This window comes from Bombina bombina, chromosome 4, assembly GCF_027579735.1.
Source record: "Bombina bombina isolate aBomBom1 chromosome 4, aBomBom1.pri, whole genome shotgun sequence".
NCBI classification, from domain to species: Eukaryota; Metazoa; Chordata; class Amphibia; order Anura; family Bombinatoridae; genus Bombina; species Bombina bombina.
In genome coordinates, this window is record NC_069502.1 from 509,682,456 (window position 1) to 509,704,156 (window position 21,701).

Consider the following 21,701-nt stretch of genomic DNA (forward strand, 5'->3'; position numbering starts at 1 on the left):
ACGCAGGCTTTTTTCTGGCCGCACCATAAATTTAACTCTGGTATCGAGAGTCCAAAAAAATGCTGCGTTAGGCTCCAAAAAAGGAGCGTAGAGCATTTTTACCGCAAATGCAACTCTCGATACCAGAGTTGCTTACGGACGCGGCCAGCCTCAAAAACGTGCTCGTGCACGATTCTCCCATAGGAAACAATGGGGCTGTTTGAGCTGAAAAAAAAACACCTGCAAAAAAGCAGCGTTCAGCTCCTAACGCAGCCCCATTGTTTTCCTATGGGGAAACACTTCCTACGTCTGCACCTAACACTCTAACATGTACCCCGAGTCTAAACACCCCTACCCTTACACTTATTAACCCCTAATCTGCCGCCCCGCTATCGCTGACCCCTGCATTATATTATTAACCCCTAATCTTCCGCTCCGTAAACCGCCGCAACTTACATTATCCCTATGTACCCCTAATCTGCTGCCCCTAACACCGCCGACCCCTGTATTATATTTATTAACCCCTAATCTGCCCCCCACAACGTCGCCTCCACCTGCCTACACTTATTAACCCCTAATCTGCCGAGCGGACCTGAGCGCTACTATAATAAAGTTATTAACTCCTAATCCGCCTCACTAACCCTATCATAAATAGTATTAACCCCTAATCTGCCCTCCCTAACATCGCCGACACCTAACTTCAATTATTAACCCCTAATCTGACGACCGGAGCTCACCGCTACTATAATAAATGGATTAACCCCTAAAGCTAAGTCTAACCCTAACACTAACACCCCCCTAAGTTAAATATAATTTAAATCTAACGAAATTAATTAACTCTTATTAAATAAATTATTCCTATTTAAAGCTAAATACTTACCTGTAAAATAAATCCTAATATAGCTATAATATAAATTATAATTACATTGTAGCTATTTTAGGATTAATATTTATTTTACAGGCAACTTTGTAATTATTTTAACCAGGTACAATAGCTATTAAATAGTTAAGAACTATTTAATAGTTACCTAGTTAAAATAATAACAAAATTACCTGTAAAATAAATCCTAACCTAAGTTATAATTAAACCTAACACTACCCTATCAATAAATTAATTAAATAAAATACCTACAATTACCTACAATAAAACCTAACACTACACTATCAATAAATAAATTAAATACAATTCCTACAAATAACTACAATTACATAAACTAACTAAAGTACAAAAAATAAAAAAGAACTAAGTTACAAAAAATAGAAAAATATTTACAAACATAAGAAAAATATTACAACAATTTTAAACTAATTACACCTACTCTAAGCCCCCTAATAAAATAACAAAGACCCCCAAAATAAAAAAATGCCCTACACTATTCTAAATTAATAGAGTTAAAAGCTCTTTTACCTTACCAGCCCTGAACAGGGCCCTTTGCGGGGCATGCCCCAAGAAAATCAGCTCTTTTGCCTGTAAAAAAAAACATACAATACCCCCCCCCCCAACATTACAACCCACCACCCACATACCCCTAATCTAACCCAAACCCCCTTAAACAAACCTAACACTAAGCCCCTGAAGATCTTCCTACCTTGTCTTCACCTCAACAGGTATCACCGATCCGTCCTGGCATCCGGTGCTGAAGAGGTCCAGAAGAGGCTCCAAAGTCTTCCTCCTATCCGGCAAGAAGAGGACATCCGGACCGGCAAACATCTTCATCCAAGCGGCATCTTCGATCTTCTTCCATCCGGTGCGGAGCGGGTCCATGTTGAAGCAGCCGACGCGGATCCATCCTCTTCTTTCTGCGTCTCCCAATCAGATTGAGCTTGCATTCTATTGGCTGATCGGAACAGCCAATAGAATGCGAGCTCAATCTGATTGGCTGATTGGATCAGCCAATCGGATTGAACTTGATTCTGATTGGCTGATTCCATCAGCCAATCAGAATATTCCTACCTTAATTCCGATTGGCTGATAGAATCCTATCAGCCAATCGGAATTCGAGGGACGCCATCTTGGATGACGTCCCTTAAAGGAACCGTCATTCGTCGGGAGACGCAGAAAGAAGAGGATGGATCCGCGTCGGCTGCTTCAACATGGACCCGCTCCGCACCGGATGGAAGAAGATCGAAGATGCCGCTTGGATGAAGATGTTTGCCGGTCCGGATGTCCTCTTCTTGCCGGATAGGAGGAAGACTTTGGAGCCTCTTCTGGACCTCTTCAGCACCGGATGCCAGGACGGATCGGTGATACCCGTTGAGGTGAAGACAAGGTAGGAAGATCTTCAGGGGCTTAGTGTTAGGTTTATTTAAGGGGGGTTTGGATTAGATTAGGGGTATGTGGGTGGTGGGTTGTAATGTTGGGGGGGGGGTATTGTATGTTTTTTTTTACAGGCAAAAGAGCTGATTTTCTTGGGGCATGCCCCGCAAAGGGCCCTGTTCAGGGCTGGTAAGGTAAAAGAGCTTTTAACTCTATTAATTTAGAATAGTGTAGGGCATTTTTTTATTTTGGGGGTCTTTGTTATTTTATTAGGGGGCTTAGAGTAGGTGTAATTAGTTTAAAATTGTTGTAATATTTTTCTTATGTTTGTAAATATTTTTTTAGTTTTTGTAACTTAGTTCTTTTTTATTTTTTGTACTTTAGTTAGTTTATGTAATTGTAGTTATTTGTAGGAATTGTATTTAATTTATGTATTGATAGTGTAGTGTTAGGTTTTATTGTAGGTAATTGTAGGTATTTTATTTAATTAATTTATTGATAGGGTAGTGTTAGGTTTAATTATAACTTAGGTTAGGATTTATTTTACAGGTAATTTTGTTATTATTTTAACTAGGTAACTATTAAATAGTTCTTAACTATTTAATAGCTATTGTACCTGGTTAAAATAATTACAAAATTGCCTGTAAAATAAATATTAATCCTAAAATAGCTACAATGTAATTATAATTTATATTGTAGCTATATTAGGATGTATTTTACAGGTAAGTATTTAGCTTTAAATAGGAATAATTTATTTAATAAGAGTTAATTAATTTCGTTAGATTTAAATTATATTTAACTTAGGGGGGTGTTAGGGTTAGACTTAGCTTTAGGGGTTAATCCATTTATTATAGTAGCGGTGAGCTCCGGTCGTCAGATTAGGGGTTAATAATTGAAGTTAGGTGTCAGCGATGTTAGGGAGGGCAGATTAGGGGTTAATACTATTTATGATAGGGTTAGTGAGGCGGATTAGGGGTTAATAACTTTATTATAGTAGCGGTGCGGTCCGCTCGGCAGATTAGGGGTTAATAAGTGTAGGCAGGTGTCGGCGACGTTGAGGGGGGCAGATTAGGGGTTAATAAATATAATATAGGGGTCGGCGGTGTTAGGGGCAGCAGATTAGGGGTACATAAGGATAACGTAGGTGGCGGCGCTTTGCGGTCGGCAGATTAGGGGTTAATTATTGTAAGTAGCTGGAGGCGACGTTGTGGGGGGCAGGTTAGGGGTTAATAAATATAATACAGGGGTCGGCGGTGTTAGGGGCAGCAGATTAGGGGTACATAAGTATAACGTAGGTGGCGGTCGGCAGATTAGGGGTTAAAAAAATTTAATCGAGTTGCGGCGATGTGGGGGGACCTCAGTTTAGGGGTACATAGGTAGTTTATGGGTGTTAGTGTACTTTAGGGTACAGTAGTTAAGAGCTTTATGAACCGGCGTTAGCCCAGAAAGCTCTTAACTCCTGCTTTTTTTCTGCGGCTGGAGTTTTGTCGTTAGATGTCTAACGCTCACTTCAGAAACGACTCTAAATACCGGAGTTAGGAAGATCCCATTGAAAAGATAGGATACGCAATTGACGTAAGGGGATCTGCGGTATGGAAAAGTCGCGGCTGAAAAGTGAGCGTTAGACCCTATTTTGAGTGACTCCAAATACCGGCGGTAGCCTAAAACCAGCGTTAGGAGCCTCTAGCGCTGGTTTTCACGGCTACCGCCAAACTCTAAATCTAGGCCTAAGTAAGTCCTACCTACTCTGCAAATTAAAGTGATCTGCCGACTCAGACACACACTGTACAAGCTGAAGTGCCAAGTCTGTCTTACACTATGCATAATGGTTTAGTGCAGACTCAGAAATGCTCTAAAAATGCTAATGCTTTACTCATTGTAATGACATTTCCCATGCTCAATAGCACTCTGGTGTAGCACCCTCTGTTGGCTGCCAAAATGTAACTGGGCCCCTGACAGGAGTCACCCTATTCACCCGCTGATGGCGGCTCTGATTGGACATATAAATGTTCACACACCCTGTATATCTCTGCAAACAAATGAGCTGATTAACCAAACAATATAAGCTCCTTCCCTTTACTCAGTTTCCTGTGCCATAGTTTTAGTGGTAAACGAATGAAAAAAAACAAGCAACCACTAGCCTCCTGCACCGCACTTTACAGTAGAAACTATGCAATCCAGTAGTTAGTGTTGTCCTGAAATCTGCCACACCCTAATTCTTCCATCAGTCTGCCAGATAGTGAAAGGTGAAAAAATCACTCCAGAGAATGTTTCCACTGCTACAGTCGAGCAGTGGTGTTGTTGCACTTAGGCACTTCCACTTTCCAGAAATTGCACTTACAGTTGACCGAGGCAGATCTAGTAGGGCATAAATATCACAAACTAACTTGTAGCAAAGGTGGAAGCTTGTGAAAATGCCATATTTAAAGTTAGTGAGCTATTCAGTACGACCTATTGTACTGTCAATGTTTATCATAGAGATGTCATGGCTATGTGCTGGACTTTAAGTGGCTGAAACACCTGAACTTATAATTAGTAAGTGTGTGTCAAATAATTTTGTAACAATGATTTACTGATCTTTATGAAAGTGTCCTTTTAATAGGCATTTAATGTAAGAAATAGATCTTTTCAGAGACAAATCAGTGCTATCAAGAACAAGGTTTAACGGCTTGTTAATCAGAGGGATTGGACTACTTGTATTACAAAATGGGCAGTGTTCAATGAATACGAAAAATAATTTTCATCTGTGATTAGTGGAAAATTGGAATCTAGGCATAGGCTTTTGTGCTCTTTAAAAATTGATAAGAACTATTCCGGATAACATTAGTTTGCTGCAATTGGTACTTCTTATACTCTTGTTTAAAATATACTTACATTCATTTTTATTATGCTGAATGAAAGCCAGCAAGATTATTAACGTACTTATGGAGTCTGACAAGGCTCAGTGTAATTTTTTCAAGACACATACGATATTAACTGAGTGCTCCAGTAAGGTTATTATTCTAGTCCTCAGTGTATTTCATGGAGTATAAATGTAACATTTACACAATCTCTGACTTAAACATAAAGCTGCAATATAATGTAATTAGGAATTTTCTGTGTTTGCATGTATTGTGGACTTTTAAATTGACAGAGCTTGATGTAGAAAGTTAAATCTTGAAATTCAGTATCTCATTTGATTTCTATGTCATATCAATATTAAATGAATATAAAAAACAGTACATTTAATTTGTATGTTTTGTGTAGCTCCAAGGGACCTTGAAATATTTAAAAGGACATGAAACCAAAATGTTTTCTTTCTTTATTCAGATAGAACATGTGATTTTAAATAATTGTCCAATTTACTTCTATTATCCAATTTGTTTTGTTCTCTTGGTATCTTTTGCTGAAGAGGATACATAGGTAGGTAGGAGCTGCTGATTGTTGGCTGCATATACTGTATATGCCTAATGTTATTGGCTCACCCAATGTGTTAACTAGCTCCCAGTATTGTAATGCTGCTTCTTCTACAAAGAATACCAAGAAAATAAAGCAAATTAGTTAATATAAGTAAATTGAAATGATGTTTAAAATGGTATTCTCTTTCTGAATCATGAAAGAAAAACGTTGTGTTTCATGTCCCTTTAATCTAGCGCAATTGCAATGTTATAAATCACCTATTTTTAGTGAGCATGCTTGAACTACAATTAACTCTGCTAATTAAACTATTATTTAGAAAATCATCTTATAGAAAAGTAAGTTTTACAGTGTTATTTTGCTCCAAAGAATGTCAAATGATCTCTGCTTATGTTTTTATATCTCCTTCTTACAGACATTATGCCCTGGGTGTCACAAAAATGAATAATGTATGTTTTAAATTAGTCTTTCCCATACAAAATTAGGAATAAACATAGGTTTGTTTTTCTTTACAGATGTTGTAGTTTATTTTTTAAGTCTTTCCATTTTTACCAAAATGTAGTTAACCAATTTATTTAAAATGCTAAGATGTATTATTTATATAAGATGGCTAAATGTGTGTTGTTATTCTTTTCAGACAACTATTTTTTGGCGTGTTTCCTGAAGAATATTCACTTATAGCCACATTCCGTGTTAGACGTAGCACAAAAAGGGAACGCTGGTACTTGTGGCAAGCATTGACTCAATTTGGGGCACCTCAGGTAACAAACAATTAGTATACATTGTTAAAGGTCCTAATTATTCAGATTTATATTCTCTCTCTTTCTGTGTGTGTGTATACAGGGAGTGCAGAATTATTAGGCAAGTTGTATTTTTGAGGATTAATTTTATTATTGAACAACAACCATGTTCTCAATGAACCCAAAAAACTCATTAATATCAAAGCTGAATAGTTTTGGAAGTAGTTTTTAGTTTGTTTTTAGTTATAGCTATTTTAGGGGGATATCTGTGTGTGCAGGTGACTATTACTGTGCATAATTATTAGGCAACTTAACAAAAAACAAATATATACCCATTTCAATTATTTATTTTTACCAGTGAAACCAATATAACATCTCAACATTTACAAATATACATTTCTGACATTCAAAAACAAAACAAAAACAAATCAGTGACCAATATAGCCACCTTTCTTTGCAAGGACACTCAAAAGCCTGCCATCCATGGATTCTGTCAGTGTTTTGATCTGTTCACCATCAACATTGCGTGCAGCAGCAACCACAGCCTCCCAGACACTGTTCAGAGAGGTGTACTGTTTTCCCTCCTTGTAAATCTCACATTTGATGATGGACCACAGGTTCTCAATGGGGTTCAGATCAGGTGAACAAGGAGGCCATGTCATTAGATTTTCTTCTTTTATACCCTTTCTTGCCAGCCATGCTGTGGAGTACTTGGACGCGTGTGATGGAGCATTGTCCTGCATGAAAATCATGTTTTTCTTGAAGGATGCAGACTTCTTCCTGTACCACTGCTTGAAGAAGGTGTCTTCCAGAAACTGGCAGTAGGACTGGGAGTTGAGCTTGACTCCATCCTCAACCCGAAAAGGCCCCACAAGCTCATCTTTGATGATACCAGCCCAAACCAGTGCTCCACCTCCACCTTGCTGGCATCTGAGTCGGACTGGAGCTCTCTGCCCTTTACCAATCTAGCCACGGGCCATCCATCTGGCCCATCAAGACTCACTCTCATTTCATCAGTCCATAAAACCTTAGAAAAATCAGTCTTGAGATATTTCTTGGCCCAGTCTTGACGTTTCAGCTTGTGTGTCTTGTTCAGTGGTGGTCGTCTTTCAGCCTTTCTTACCTTGGCCATGTCTCTGAGTATTGCACACCTTGTGCTTATGGGCACTCTAGTGATGTTGCAGCTCTGAAATATGGCCAAACTGGTGGCAAGTGGCATCTTGGCAGCTGCACGCTTGACTTTTCTCAGTTCATGGGCAGTTATTTTGCGCCTTGGTTTTTCCACACGCTTCTTGCGACCCTGTTGACTATTTTGAATGAAACGCTTGATTGTTCGATGATCACGCTTCAGAAGCTTTGCAATTTTAAGAGTGCTGCATCCCTCTGCAAGATATCTCACTATTTTTAACTTTTCTGAGCCTGTCAAGTCCTTCTTTTGACCCATTTTGCCAAAGGAAAGGAAGTTGCCTAATAATTATGCACACCTGATATAGGGTGTTGATGTCATTAGACCACACCCCTTCTCATTACAGAGATGCACATCACCTAATATGCTTAATTGGTAGTAGGCTTTCGAGCCTATACAGCTTGGAGTAAGACAACATGCATAAAGAGGATGATGTGGTCAAAATACTCATTTGCCTAATAATTCTGCACTCCCTGTATATATATTACAAGCACACCCCACACATAAGGCCTAAATTTATTAGGCTGCATAAGGGAGCCTGCTGACACATATTTAAGAAGCAAAAACGGATTCTTTTTCTTCTGAGGTGGCGGAGATCAAACACCCTGACACTCACTCATTTGAGGTCATTGACATTCCTTTCTCTAGTGCAGTTGGTTGCTACGGAGCAAGGGGCAGCACTGCACAAGAATGCACTGTATGTATACTGCACAAGAATGTTCTTGTGCAATGCTATATTTCAACGTGCAATGCAACATCCCAATTGGTGATTGCAGGAGGATTGCTTCACTACTTGAGAACTTGTCTGCCTTCAGGGATAGTAAATTTAGTCCTTTCTCTCTCTATCTATTTCTCTCTCTCTCTCACGCACTCTCTCTCTCTCTCTTTCTCCCTCTGTTGCTCTCGCTCTCTCGCCAGTTGAAGCTCTTGCACTGTATGTATACAGGTATTAGACATAGCAATGAACTAACATTCCGATTTGTGAACTGGTTATAGTTGTATATTGCAAACATATTTTCTAAACTATTGTACTAGCCCTTACAGTTTGTTTATGTGGAAGTATCTTACAAATAATATTATATTCTGTTATTACAGGATTCAGTTTTAATTGATGGTGCAAAGAAAGTAATTGAATTTACATCTAAAACGGAAGGAGGACACACCTTGCAATACACTTTTAAAAGTCGGGAGCTTCATCATCTCTTTGATCGTCAGTGGCATAAACTTGGAATCAGTGTACAATCTAAGATCATTTCACTTTATCTAGACTGCAAGTTAATTGAAAGAAAACAGATTAGTATAAAGGGGAACATTGACTTGCAGGGAAGCACAGTCATTACCACACAGGCTGCTGATGGAAAACCAGTTGATGTAAGTTTTTGGAAACATCCAATTATAATTTTTAACTATGTACTAAATATTTTATATGCATATTCTGCATTGTAGACTCGTGTTAAAGAAAAATCTTAATAGAACTTTAGTTAGTTGCATCCACATTGTAGCTATGAAACTGTAAAATCATATCTGTTTAATAAATTAAAACAGAGCAGAGCTTTTAGCATATTTATTACAAAATAATATCCTATATCATAGAGTATGTGTGTTGGAACAAATGCTGAGTGGATTACAGTATTTATTTTCTTGTACATTATTTATTATATATGTTATATTTTATTTAGTGAGTTGAGCAACTTTTATTATATAACATTGTACACAATTATGTTCCTGATTGTTTTTTGTCTTTTGTCTATTTAAAAAAAAAAAATAATAATCACGGATGAACTGCAAAAAGTTGTCTGAAAGGGACAGTCTAGTAAAAAAAAACCTTTCATGATTCAGATAGAGCATGTAATTTTAAACAATTTTCCAATTTACTTTTATCACCAATTTTGCTTTGTTCTCTTGGTATTCTTAGTTGAAAGCTTAACCTAGGAGGTTCATATGCTAATTTCTTAGACCTTGAAGAACGCCTCTTAAGAATGTATTTTAACAGGTTTTTCACCAGTAGAGGGTGTTAGTTCATGTTTTTCATATAGATAACTCTGTGCTTGTGCACGTGAAGTTACCTGGGAGCCATCACTGATTGGCTAAACTGCAAGTCTGTCAAAAGAACAAATAAAGGGTCAGTCTGCAGAGGCTTAGATACAAGATAATCACAGAGGTAAAAAATATATAAATATAACTGTGTTGGTTATGCAAAACTAGGGAATGGGTAAACAAGGGATTATCTATCTTTTAAAACAATAACAATTCTGGTGTAGACTGTCCCTTTAATTGAATTACATTTAAAGGGACATTAAAGGGACAGTCAACACCAGATTTTTTGTTGCTTAAAAAGATAGATAATCCCTTTATTACTCATTCCCCAGTTTTGCATAAAAATTAACCAACAATGTTATAGGAATACACTTTTTACCTCTGTGATTACCTTGTATCTATGCCTCTGGAAACTGCCCCTTATTTCAGTTATTTTGACAGACTGGCATTTTAGCCAATCAGTGCTATCTCCAGGGTAACTTCACGTGCATGAGCTCAATGTTATCTATATGAAACACATGAACTAATGCCCTCTAGTGGTAAAAATGTATTGAGATTAGATGCAGTCTTTAAGGTCTAAGAAATTTGCATATGAACCTCCTAGGCTTAGTTTCCAACTAAGAATACCAAGAGAACAAAGCAAAATTGGTGATAAAAGTAAATTGGAAAGTTGTTTGACATTACATTCCCTATTTAAATTATGAAAGGATTTTTTGGACTTAACTGTCACTTTAAGTACATTGAGGCTGTATTATAAATTTTTTAGTTATATGTTATAAAATGTTTCTGTATTTATTTTGTTTCCTTTCCTGTAACTTAATCCTGCAAATTGGGGGGGGGGGGGGTCCTGTTAAAAGTAGAGGTGCAGACTCCAGACATATAGTGGCAGTTTCCACTAAGAAAGAAATTGCAATATATTTAAATATTTATTTTGTCCCTTTTCCATGTAATTTAACTCTCTAAATTGAGCAGTTTCTATTTCTCAGAACTTGAAATGTACCCTGCTGACTTATCAAGTCTATCCATGCTACATATGAAACTCAAATTATTTCTTTCAGGATTCAGAACATGCAATTTTTCTTCATTCTCTTGGTATCTTTATTTGAACATTTGATAATAGGAGTAAATAATAATGAAAGAAAAAAATGGGTTTCATATCCCTTTAAGCCAAAATTGGCTCCTCCAAATAAGGCAAATGGCCAATAGAGTTTGCCTTTTGAAATATAATTGCAGTAAAAAGAATGTTAAATAATTTATTAATTTGTTTTTAAGACATTAAGACTTGGTTGATGTGTTATTATATAGCAACAAACCTGAAATGTCTTGTAATTACAAAGTGTTTACTGTTCATTTAACACTGCTATATTGCAAAACAGTCTGTGATTTGCACACTCTAGTGACATATAGTGATGTTGCGAACTGTTCGCCGGAGAACAGTTCCCGGCGAACATAGCTTGTTCACGTTCGCCACTGCGGGCGAACATATGCGATGTTCGATCCGCCCCCTATGTGTCATCATTGAGGACACTTTGACCCTGTATCTCACAGCCTTCTGACACATTTGAGCCAATCAGCAGCAGACACTCCCTCATAGACCCTCCCAGCTCCTTGGCAGCAGCCATTTTAGATTAATTACGATGGTGAGAGGAGCTTTAGTGTTGCTGCTGCTGACATTATAGGGAAATAGATAGCTAGGATAGTGTATTTAGTGGCCACTACAGTCCTGAAGGACTCATCTAATCTCTGCTGTAAGGACAGCACCCCAAAAAGCCCTTTTTAGGGCTATAACTTCAGTCTTTTTTTTATTTTTTATTTGTAATTGTATTTGCATTTTCCTGGCTTTCAGCCTGTGTGTAAGGCTCACAGCATATACTGTGATTAGTGCCACCACTGATATCTGCTTAACATTAGTGTAAATTTAACCAACAAAACTTTTAAATCATTTTGCTAGTGTAATCTAATTTCATTTTCTATCAGGCCTGTGTGTCAGGCTCACACAGCATATACTGTGGTTAATTGCTCTGTGCCAGCCACCACTCATATCTGCTTAACATTAGTGTAAATTTAAACAACAAAACTTTTAAATCATTTTGCTAGTGTAATCTAATTTCATTTTCTATCAGGCCTGTGTGTCAGGCTCACACAGCATATACTGTGGTTAATTGCTGTGCCAGCCACCACTCATATCTGCTTAACATTTTGCCATGGATCCCCCTCCGGCATGCCACAGTCCAGGTGTTAGTCCCCTTGAAACAACTTTTCCATCACTATTGTGGCCAGAAAGAGTCCTTGTGGGTTTTAAAGTTCGCCTGCCTATTGAAGTCAATGGCGGTTCGCCCGGGTTCGCCGGTTCGCGAACATTTGCGGAAGTTCGAGTCCGCCGTTCGCGAACCTAAATTTTTAGGTTCGCGACATCACTAATGACATAGTCTAACTGTCCCAAATTGGACTCAACAGAGAAGGAAACCTAAGTTTCAACCTGGTTATGCCAATTGTTTTTATATACTAAAACTTTACACTTATTATATATATATATATATCTTAATTAAATTAGTTAAAAGACAGCCGACAGCGAATTTAACATGGCACCGCTGCTTCATAACTGCCGTTTCTGGCGAGCCTGCAGGCTCGCCAGAAACACGGGCCCTCAAGCTCCGTTCGGAGCTTGATAAATGGGCCCCTATGTCTCAAAATACCTGTGTCTACTTTAGGCATTATAAAATACATTTTATATCCAAGATATTTTATATCTATGACTAATTAGAGAATCATTATGGAAATTCAGTCTACAAAAAAAAAATACAATTTATACAATCTTGGTCCAAATAACTAACCATTTTAGTTGAAAGATTTTGAATATATAATTGAATCTATATTTTAGTCATTGAGAAATCAAAAGATGCATAACCAACCCATGTATCACATGAGTGTATCATACAATTATATAATGAAATACATTAGATTATTTAAATACTTGAAATCTATTTCTCATATTAAAAAAAGTAAAGAAAGCTTAAACTATTGAAAAGACTTTATTATAAAGAACTTTCAGCAAATTATCATGCATCAAACCAGGGAAGATTAAATGCATGCCAACTCTAGGACACCATGCAACATGAGCAGAGACAAACAATAAATGACCGCTTGAAAAGAACAGAAAATATTTTTGTTTATTTATTATAAGTATCAAATATTATATGGTTGCTAGGAAACTAGATCATCAAGTACTGTTCTGTCTACTTTGGATTTATGTTAAAAGCATTTTACACGATTAACGTCTGTTTTTCTTTATTTCACTCAGAATGTGGTTAAAGTACATTAAAATCACATATAGACCAGTTAACATGACTCCTGGTGTTTAATTAATTTTAGGGGAATAGTGCCTTAAAAGATTTTCCTTCACAAAGGATTTCTGAGGACTCATGGTTCTTATTCTATGACTTCCTTGTAGTTACCTTTGTAGTAGAAATCTACTTTCTTGATTCCTCATTCACTATTTGCTGGAACATTGGATGCTTCTAATAACAAATCAGATACTGCAGTTTGAAATCTATAATCTTCCTTTACATAGCGATATATATATCTGTAGAGAATGCACACACAAGTAGTGAAATCATCAGACACACAAGGGAATACAAAAGACATTTGACAACTGAGCATCTTGTACATGAGGACTTTAAAGAATGAGTTAAAGGGACATGAAACCCAAATTTTTTCTTCATGGTTTGAGTAGAGTATACAATTTTAAACAATTTTTCTTTTTACTTTTATTATCAAATTTGCTTCATTCTCTTGGTATTATTTGTTGAAAGAGCAGCAATGCACTACTGGTTGCTAACTAAACACATGGAGTGAGCCAATGACAATCCGTAAATATATGCAGCCACCAAATAGCAGCTAGCACCCAGGTGTTTTGCTGCTTCTGAGCTTACCTAGATAAATCATTCAACAAAGGATAGCAAGAGAAGTAATCAAATTAAATAATAGCAGTAAATTGGAAAGTTGTTTACATTTTGTATGCTCTGTCCCTTTAAAGATTCCATTAAACTATTGGGTTTTTAGGATTCAGCATTAGATTAAATCATGAAGGGTCTAACTTTTAATAATACAGTTAAAGATCTAATGGGACAGTAAACACCTATGCCTAGATTACAAGTCTTGCGTTAGCCTTAAAAAGCAGCGTTGAGAGGTCCCAACGCTGCTTTTTAACGCCCGCTGGTATTACGAGTCTTGAAGGTACAGGTGTACCGCTCACTTTTTTGGCCAGACTTGAAAATACCGCAAATCCACTTACGTCAATTGCGTATCCTATTTTTTCAATGGGATTTGCCTAACGCCGGTATTACGAGTCTTCCAAAAAGTGAGCGGTAGACCCTCTCCTGTCAAGACTGGTACCGCATTTAAAAGTCAGTAGTTAAGAGTTTTATGGGCTAACGCTGTATCATAAAACTCTTAACTAAAGTGCTAAAAAGTACACTAACACCCATAAACTACCTATTAACCCCTAAACTGAGCCCCCCCCCCCCCACATCGCAAACACTAAAATAAAATTTTTAACCCCTAATCTGCTGAACCGGATATCGCCGCCACTATAAAAAATATATTAACCACTCCCGCATCAAAAACACTAGTTAAATTTTATTAACCCCTAATCTGCTGTCCCTAACATTGCCGACACCTACCTACATTTATTAACCCCTAATCTACCGCCCCCAACATTGCCGCAACTATATTAAATGTATTAACCCCTAAATCTAAGTCTAACCCTAACACTAACACCCCCTAACTTAAATATAATTTAAATAAATCAAAATAAAATTACTACAATTAACTAAATAATTCCTATTTAAAACTAAATACTTACCAATAAAATAAACCCTAAGCTAGCTACAATATAAGTAATAGTTACATTGTAGCTATCTTAGGATTTATTTTTATTTTACAGGCAACTTTGTATTTATTTTAACTAGGTACAATAGTTATTAAATAGTTATTAACTATTTAATAGCTACCTAGTTAAAATAAAGTCACATTTACCTGTAAAATAAAACCTAACCTAAGTTACAATTACACCTAACACTACACTATAATTAAATTCCCTAAACTAATAACAATTAAATACAATTAAATACAATTATCTAAAGTACAAAAAAACCCCCACTAAATTACAGAAAATAATAAAATAATTACAAGTTTTTTAAACTAATTACACCTAATCTAAGCCCCCTAATAAAATAAAAAGCCCCCAAAAATAATAAAAAGCCCTACCCTATACTAAATTACAAATAGCCCTTAAAAGGGCCTTTTGTGGGGCATTGCCCCAAAGTAATCAGCTCTTTTACCTGTAGAAAAAAGTACAATACCCCCCCAACATTAAAACCCACACACTCAACCCTACTCTAAAACCCACCCAATACCCCCTTAATAAAACCTAACACTAACCCCTTGAAGATCACCCTACCTTGAGAAGTCTTCACCCAACCGGGCCAAAGTCCTCAACGAAGCCGGGCGAAGTGGTCCTCCCCACGGGCAGAAGTCTTCATCCAAGCCGGGAAGAAGAGGTCCTCCAGACGGGCAGAAGTCTTCATCCAGACGGCATCTTCTATCTTCATCCATCCGGCGCAGAGCAGCTCCATCTTAAAGACATAGAATTCTATCAGCCAATCGGAATTAAGGTAGAAAAAATCTTATTGGCTGATGCAATCAGCCAATAGGATTGAAGTTCAATCCTTTTTGCTGAACCAATCAGCCAATAGGATTGAGCTGGCATTCTATTGGCTGATTGGATCAGCTAATAGAATGCAAGCTCAATCCTATTGGCTGATTGCATCAGCCAATAGAATTTTTTCTACCTTAATTCCGATTGGCTGATAGAATTCTATCAGCCAATCGGAATTGAAGGAACGCCATCTTGGATGACGTCACTTAAAGGAACCGTCATTTAGTAAGAAGATGTTGAAAGAAGAGGATGCTCCGGCTTTGTATGTCTTGAAGATGGACCCGCTCCACGCCAGATGGATGAAGATAGAAGATGCCGTCTGGATGAAGACTTCTGCCCGCCTGGAGGACCTCTTCTTCCCGGCTTGGATGAAGACTTCTGCCCGTCTGGAGGACCACTTCACCCAGCTTCGATGAGGACTTCGGCCCGGTTGGGTGAAGACTTCTCAAGGTAAGGTGATCTTCAAGGGGTTAGTGTTAGGTTTTATTAAGGGGGTATTGGGTGGGTTTTAAAGTAGGGTTGGGTGTGTGGGTTGTGGGTTTTAATGTTGGGGGGGGTATTGTACTTTTTTTTACAGGTAAAAGAGCTGATTACTTTGGGGCAATGCCCCGCAAAAGGCCCTTTTAAGGGCTATTTGTAATTTAGTATAGGGTAGGGCTTTTTATTATTTTGGGGGGCTTTTTTATTTTATTAGGGGGATTAGATTAGGTGTAAGTAGTTTAAAAAACTTGTAATTATTTTATTATTTTCTGTAATTTAGTGTTTGTATTTTTTCGTACTTTAGATAATTGTATTTAATTGTATTTAGTTTAGGGAATTTATTTATAGTGTAGTGTTAGGTGTAATTGTAACTTAGGTTAGGTTTTATTTTACAGGTATACTATTGTACCTAGTTAAAATAAATACAAAGTTGCCTGTAAAATAAAAATAAAAACCTAAGCTAGCTACAATGTAACTATTAGTTATATTGTAGCTATCTTAGGGTTTATTTTATAGGTAAGTATTTAGTTTTAAATAGGAATAATTTAGTTAATTGTAGTTATTTTATTTAGATTTATCTAAATTATATTTAAGTTAGGGGGTGTTAGGGTTAGACTTAGGTTTAGGGGTTAAGAACTTTAATATAGTGGCAGCGACGTTGGGGGCAACAGATTAGGGGTTAATAAATGTAGGTAGGTTGTGGCGACATTGGGGGCAGCAGAGTAGGGGTTAAAAAATAAAATGTAGGTGTTGGCGATGTTTGGGGCATCAGATTAGGGGTTCATAAGTAACTGTATAATGTAGGTGGCGTCGGTGTCCGGAGCGGCAGATTAGAGGTTAATAATATAATGCAGGTGTCGGCAATGTTGGGGCGGCAGATTAGGGGTTAATAAGTGTAATATTAGGGGTGTTTAGACTCAGGGTTCATGTTAAGGTGTTAGGTGTAGACATAAAAAGTATTTCCCCAGGAATCAATGGGGCTGCGTTAGGAGCTTTATGCTGCTTTTTTGCAGGTGTTAGGTTTTTTTTCAACCGGCTCTCCCCCATTGATTCCTATGGGGAAATTGTGCACAAGCACGTTTTTCCAACTCACCGCTACCGTAAGCAGTGCTGGTATTGAGGTGAGATGTGGAGCAAAATTTTGCTCTCCGCTCACTTTTCTGCGGCTAACGCCGGGTTTCTAAAAACCCGTAATACCAGCGTTGTCTGTAGGTGAGCGGTGAGGGAAAACTGCTCGTTAGCACCGGACCCCTGTTACCGCAAAACTCGTAATCTAGGTGCTTGTAGTTACAAGGCATTTCTGTTGTATTGCTGCAGAATACCATATCAGCCAAAGTACTAAAGGGGTATGAAACTTAAAATTGTTCTTTTGCGATTCAGATAGAGCATGTGATTTAAAACAACTTTCTAATTTACTTCTATTATCAAATTTTCTTTGTTCTTTTGGTATTTTTTGTGGAAAAGCAGGGACTTAGCTTAGGAGTCATCCCATTTCTGGAGCACTATATGGCAGCAGTTTTGCAAGAATGTTATCCATTAGCAAGAGCACTAGACGGCAGCACTATTTCCTGCCACGTAGTGCTCCTGATTCCTACCTAGGTATCTCTTCAACAAAGAATATCATGAGAATAAAGCAAATTTGATAATAGAAGTAAATTGGAAACTGATTTTTTTTTTGTTTTATGCTCGGTCTGAATCACAAAAGAAAATGTTTGGGTTTCATATCTCTCTCTTCATTGCACAAAACAAAACTTTATATATGTGGCGGGTAAAGTCAGATATCGGGTAATCCTAGGATTACCCGGGTAAAACTGACATTACCCAGTGGCTGTGGGTAAAGCTCGATGTAAGATCATACATTGGGCTTTACCCGGGTAATCCTAGGATTACCCAAATGTTTATGGATAAAGCTAATCATAGAACTATTTTCGTCCTTTGAAGACAATAGTTCTTGCAAATCACTGCATTAAACATATATATAATATGCTGTAATTCCCCATCTTCACTATCTTTTTTTGCCTCCGCCTGGGGTGTTCAATGGGACAAAGCCCCCCCTGTAAACCCCATTCCTCAAAGTTCACTTGGGGTGGATGCCAGAGGATCGGCAGAGCGCCCCCTTCAACCCCCCAGGCAGAAGCAAAAAAAAAAAAATAGTGTACATGGGCTTTATCCAGAAGTCTCTGGGGTAATGTCAGTTTTACCCAGGTAATCCTAGGAATACCCAGATATCTGACTTTACCTGTAACATATATACAAATTCACAATGTGTTTACTGACCCTTAAAGGGACAGTCTAGTCAAAATTAAACTTTCATGATTCAGATAGGGCATGCAATTTTAAACAACTTTCCAATTTACTTCTATTATCTAATTTGCTCAATTCTTTAGATATCCTTTGTTGAAGAAATAGCAATGCACATGTGTGAGCCAATCACACAAGGCCTCTATGTGCAGCAACCAATCAGCAGCTACTGAGCATATCTAGATATGCTTTTCAGCAAGTGATATCAAGAGAATCAATCAAATTAGATAATAGAAGTAAATTAGAAAGTTGTTTAAAATGGCATGCTCTTTCTAAATCATGAAAGAAAAAAATTGGGTTTCATGTCCCTTTAATGATATTTAAGGCAACAAAGATTCCAAAGTTCCAAGTGCATAAAATATTTCTTTTACAAGAGCATAGAGTGAAGGATAGTGAAGAGATTTGAAACTCTAATGTGTGTAGTATTGGGGCTCTGCATAATCCATTATTAATTTTAAGATGGGTCCATAGGACTTTTAACAGCTCTAAAGTTCCAAACTAGTAAAATACTCTTTTAGGAGCCTTATTTTTTGAAGTGATGATCATTAATTTAATATGACTAAATAAAGTATGGTTGTAGTTTTGGGTTTTCATCTGGTCCTTGGCCTAAAGTCAAAATGGGACAGATAAAAGTAAATCTTTTTTGGCAACTGCACCATAGAAAAAAAATCAATATACAGAAAAAAAGAATCGAGAAGTGCCTTTGTGCATTAAAAAAAGATACAAACAACCTTAGTAAGCAAAATATGTAGTCGTATAAATCATACTGCTATAAAAAGTCCTGTGGAATTCAACCCTACCAGCGTTCCTCAAGCAGCTTGCAAAAACTGTGCTTGTGAGCATTTGTGTCCAAGCTTGTTCATGCATATGCATATGCTTGTGCAACTGCACGCTTACAAATATTTTAATTTAACATTATCTGAGAGGGGCATAACTTGACCCCAGTCTGTGGCAGGGTTCCCACCTGCATTTCATCTGCACCAATCCAATTTTGAAATGTTTAATCTTCTTGTTTAAAAAACATAACTTATGTAAGAACTTACCTGATAAATGTATTTCTTTCATATTGGCAAGAGTCCATGAGCTAGTGACATATGGGATATATAATCCTACCAGGAGGGGCAAAGTTTCCCAAACCTCAAAATGCCTATAAATACACCCCTCACCACACCAACAATTCAGTTTAACGAATAGCCAAGTAGTGGGGTGATAGAAAAAAAGAATTAAAAAGCATCAAAACAGGAACTGGAATATAATTGTGCTTTATACAAAAAAACATAACCACCATAAAAAGGGTGGGTATCATGGACTCTTGCCAATATGAAAGAAATTAATTTATCTGGTAAGTTCTTACATAAATTGTTTTCTTTCATGTCATTGGCAAGAGTCCACGAGCTAGTGATGTATGGGATAGTAATACCCAAGATGTGGTAATCCACAGAAGAGTCACTAGAGAGGGAAAGATAAAAATAAAAACAGCCATTTTCCGCTGAAATAATTAAATCCACATCCAAAAAATAAGTTTTTCACATAAGCAGAGGAATCAAACTGAAACAGCTGCCTGAAGAACTTTTCTACCAAAAACTGCTTCCGAAGAGGCAAATACAACAAAGCGGTAGAATTTAGTAAATGTATGCAAAGAAGACCAAGTTGCTGCTTTGCAAATCTGATCAACTGAAGCTTCATTCTTAAAAGCCCATGAAGTGGAAACTGATCTAGTAGAATGAGCTGTGATTCTCTGAGGCAGGGCCTGACCCGACTCCAAATAAGCCTGATGAATCAAAAGCTTTAACCAGGATGTCAAGGAAATGGCACAAGCTTTCTGACCTTTCCTAGGACCAGAAAACGAAATAGACAACAAATAGACTAGAAGTCTTCCTGAAATCTTTAGTAGCTTCAACATAATATTTCAAAGCTCTTACAACATCCAGAGAATGTAAGGACCTTTCCAAAGAATTCTTAGGATTAGGACACAAAGAGGGGACAATAATTTCCCTATTAATGTTGTTAGAATTCACAACTTTAGGTAAAAACTTAAATGAAGTCTGCAAAACTGTCTTATCCTGATGGAAAATCAGAAAAGGAGACTCCCAAGAAAGACCAGATAACTCAGAAACTCTTCTAGCAGAAGAGATAGCCAAAAGGAACAACACTTTCCAAGAAAGTAGTTTAATATCCAAAGAATGCATAGGCGCGAAAAGAAGGAGCCTGTAAAACCTTCAAAACCAAATTAAGACTCCAAGGAGGAGAGATTGATTTAATGACAGGCGTGATACGGACCAAAGCCTGCACAAAACAGTGAATATCAGGAAGTTTAGCAATCTTTCTGTGAAATTAAACAGAGCAGAGATTTATCCCTTCATGGAACTTGCAGACAAACCTTTATCCAAACCATCCTGAACTGATCCTGAAACTGTAAAATTCTAGGAATTCTAAAAGAATACCAGGAGAATTTATGAGAACACCATGAAATATAAGTCTTCCAAACTCGATAATAAATATTCCTAGAAACAGATTTATGAGCCTGTAACATAGTATCAATCACGGAGTCAGAGAAACCTTTATGACTAAGCACTAAGCGTTCAATTACCATACCTTCAAATTTAACGATTTTAGATCCTGATGGGAAAACGGTCCTTGAGACGGAAGGTCTGGTCTTAACGGAAGTGGCCAAGGTTGGCAACTGGACAACCGGACAAGATCCGCATACCAAAACCTGTGAGGCCATGCTGGTGCTACCAGAAACATAAACGATAGTGATGTTGTGAATTGTTCACCAGCGAAGAGTTCCCGGAGAACATAGTATGTTCGCGTACGCCGCAGCGGGCGAACATATGCGATGTTCGATCTGCCCCCTATTCGTCATCATTGAGTAATACTTTGACCCTGTACCTCACAGTCAGCAGGCACATTCCAGCCAATCAGCAGCAGACCCTCCCTCCCAGACCCTCCTACCTCCTGGACAGCATCCATTTTAGATTCATTCAGAAGCTGCATTCTTAGTGAGAGGAGGGACAGTGTAGCTGCTGCTGATTTAGTAGGGAAATCTATAGCTAGGCTAGTGTATTCAGTGTCCACTACAGTCCTGAAGGACTCATCTGATCTCTGCAGTAAGGACAGCACCCCAAAAAGCTCTTTTTAGGGCTGCTTTTTTTTCCCTGTGTAATCTAAATGCAGTTGCCTGCCTGCCAGCATGTGTGTCAGGCTCACAGCGTATACTGTGCCCACTTGCCCAGTGCCACCACTCATATCTGGTGTAACAGTAGTGTCGATTTAAAAAAAAAACAACACTTTTTTGACTGTGTTAAATAATAGCAGTCAGTTTCCTTCACACGTGTGCGTTTAAGTGCCTGCCTGCCAGGGCACAGTGTCACCCCAGTGCAACTCATATCTGGTGTAACAGTAGTGTAGATTTAAAAAAAACAACACTTTTTGACTGTGTTAAATAATAGCAGTCAGTTTCCTTCACACGTGTGCATTTCAGTGCCTGCCTGCCAGGGCACAGTGTCACCCCAGTGCAACTCATATCTGGTGTAACAGTAGTGTACATACCTGATGTTTTAAAGCACATTATTCCAAACAATTTAGGAATGTTAGGTGATTTAT

The 21,701-nt window shown here is 37.6% G+C and overlaps 1 protein-coding gene across 4 annotated transcripts in view; it reads left to right on the forward strand.

Annotated features, from left to right (window-relative positions):
• Positions 1-21,701, forward strand: part of COL19A1 (collagen type XIX alpha 1 chain) — a 1,696,717-nt gene that overhangs the window by 390,444 nt on the left and 1,284,572 nt on the right. For all 4 annotated transcript variants that reach the window (XM_053710417.1, XM_053710419.1, XM_053710420.1 and 1 more), the window contains exons 5-6: positions 6,270-6,393; positions 8,654-8,929. In XM_053710417.1, coding sequence (XP_053566392.1) covers positions 6,270-6,393; positions 8,654-8,929 — 400 coding nt within the window. The remainder of the gene's footprint in view (positions 1-6,269; positions 6,394-8,653; positions 8,930-21,701) is intronic.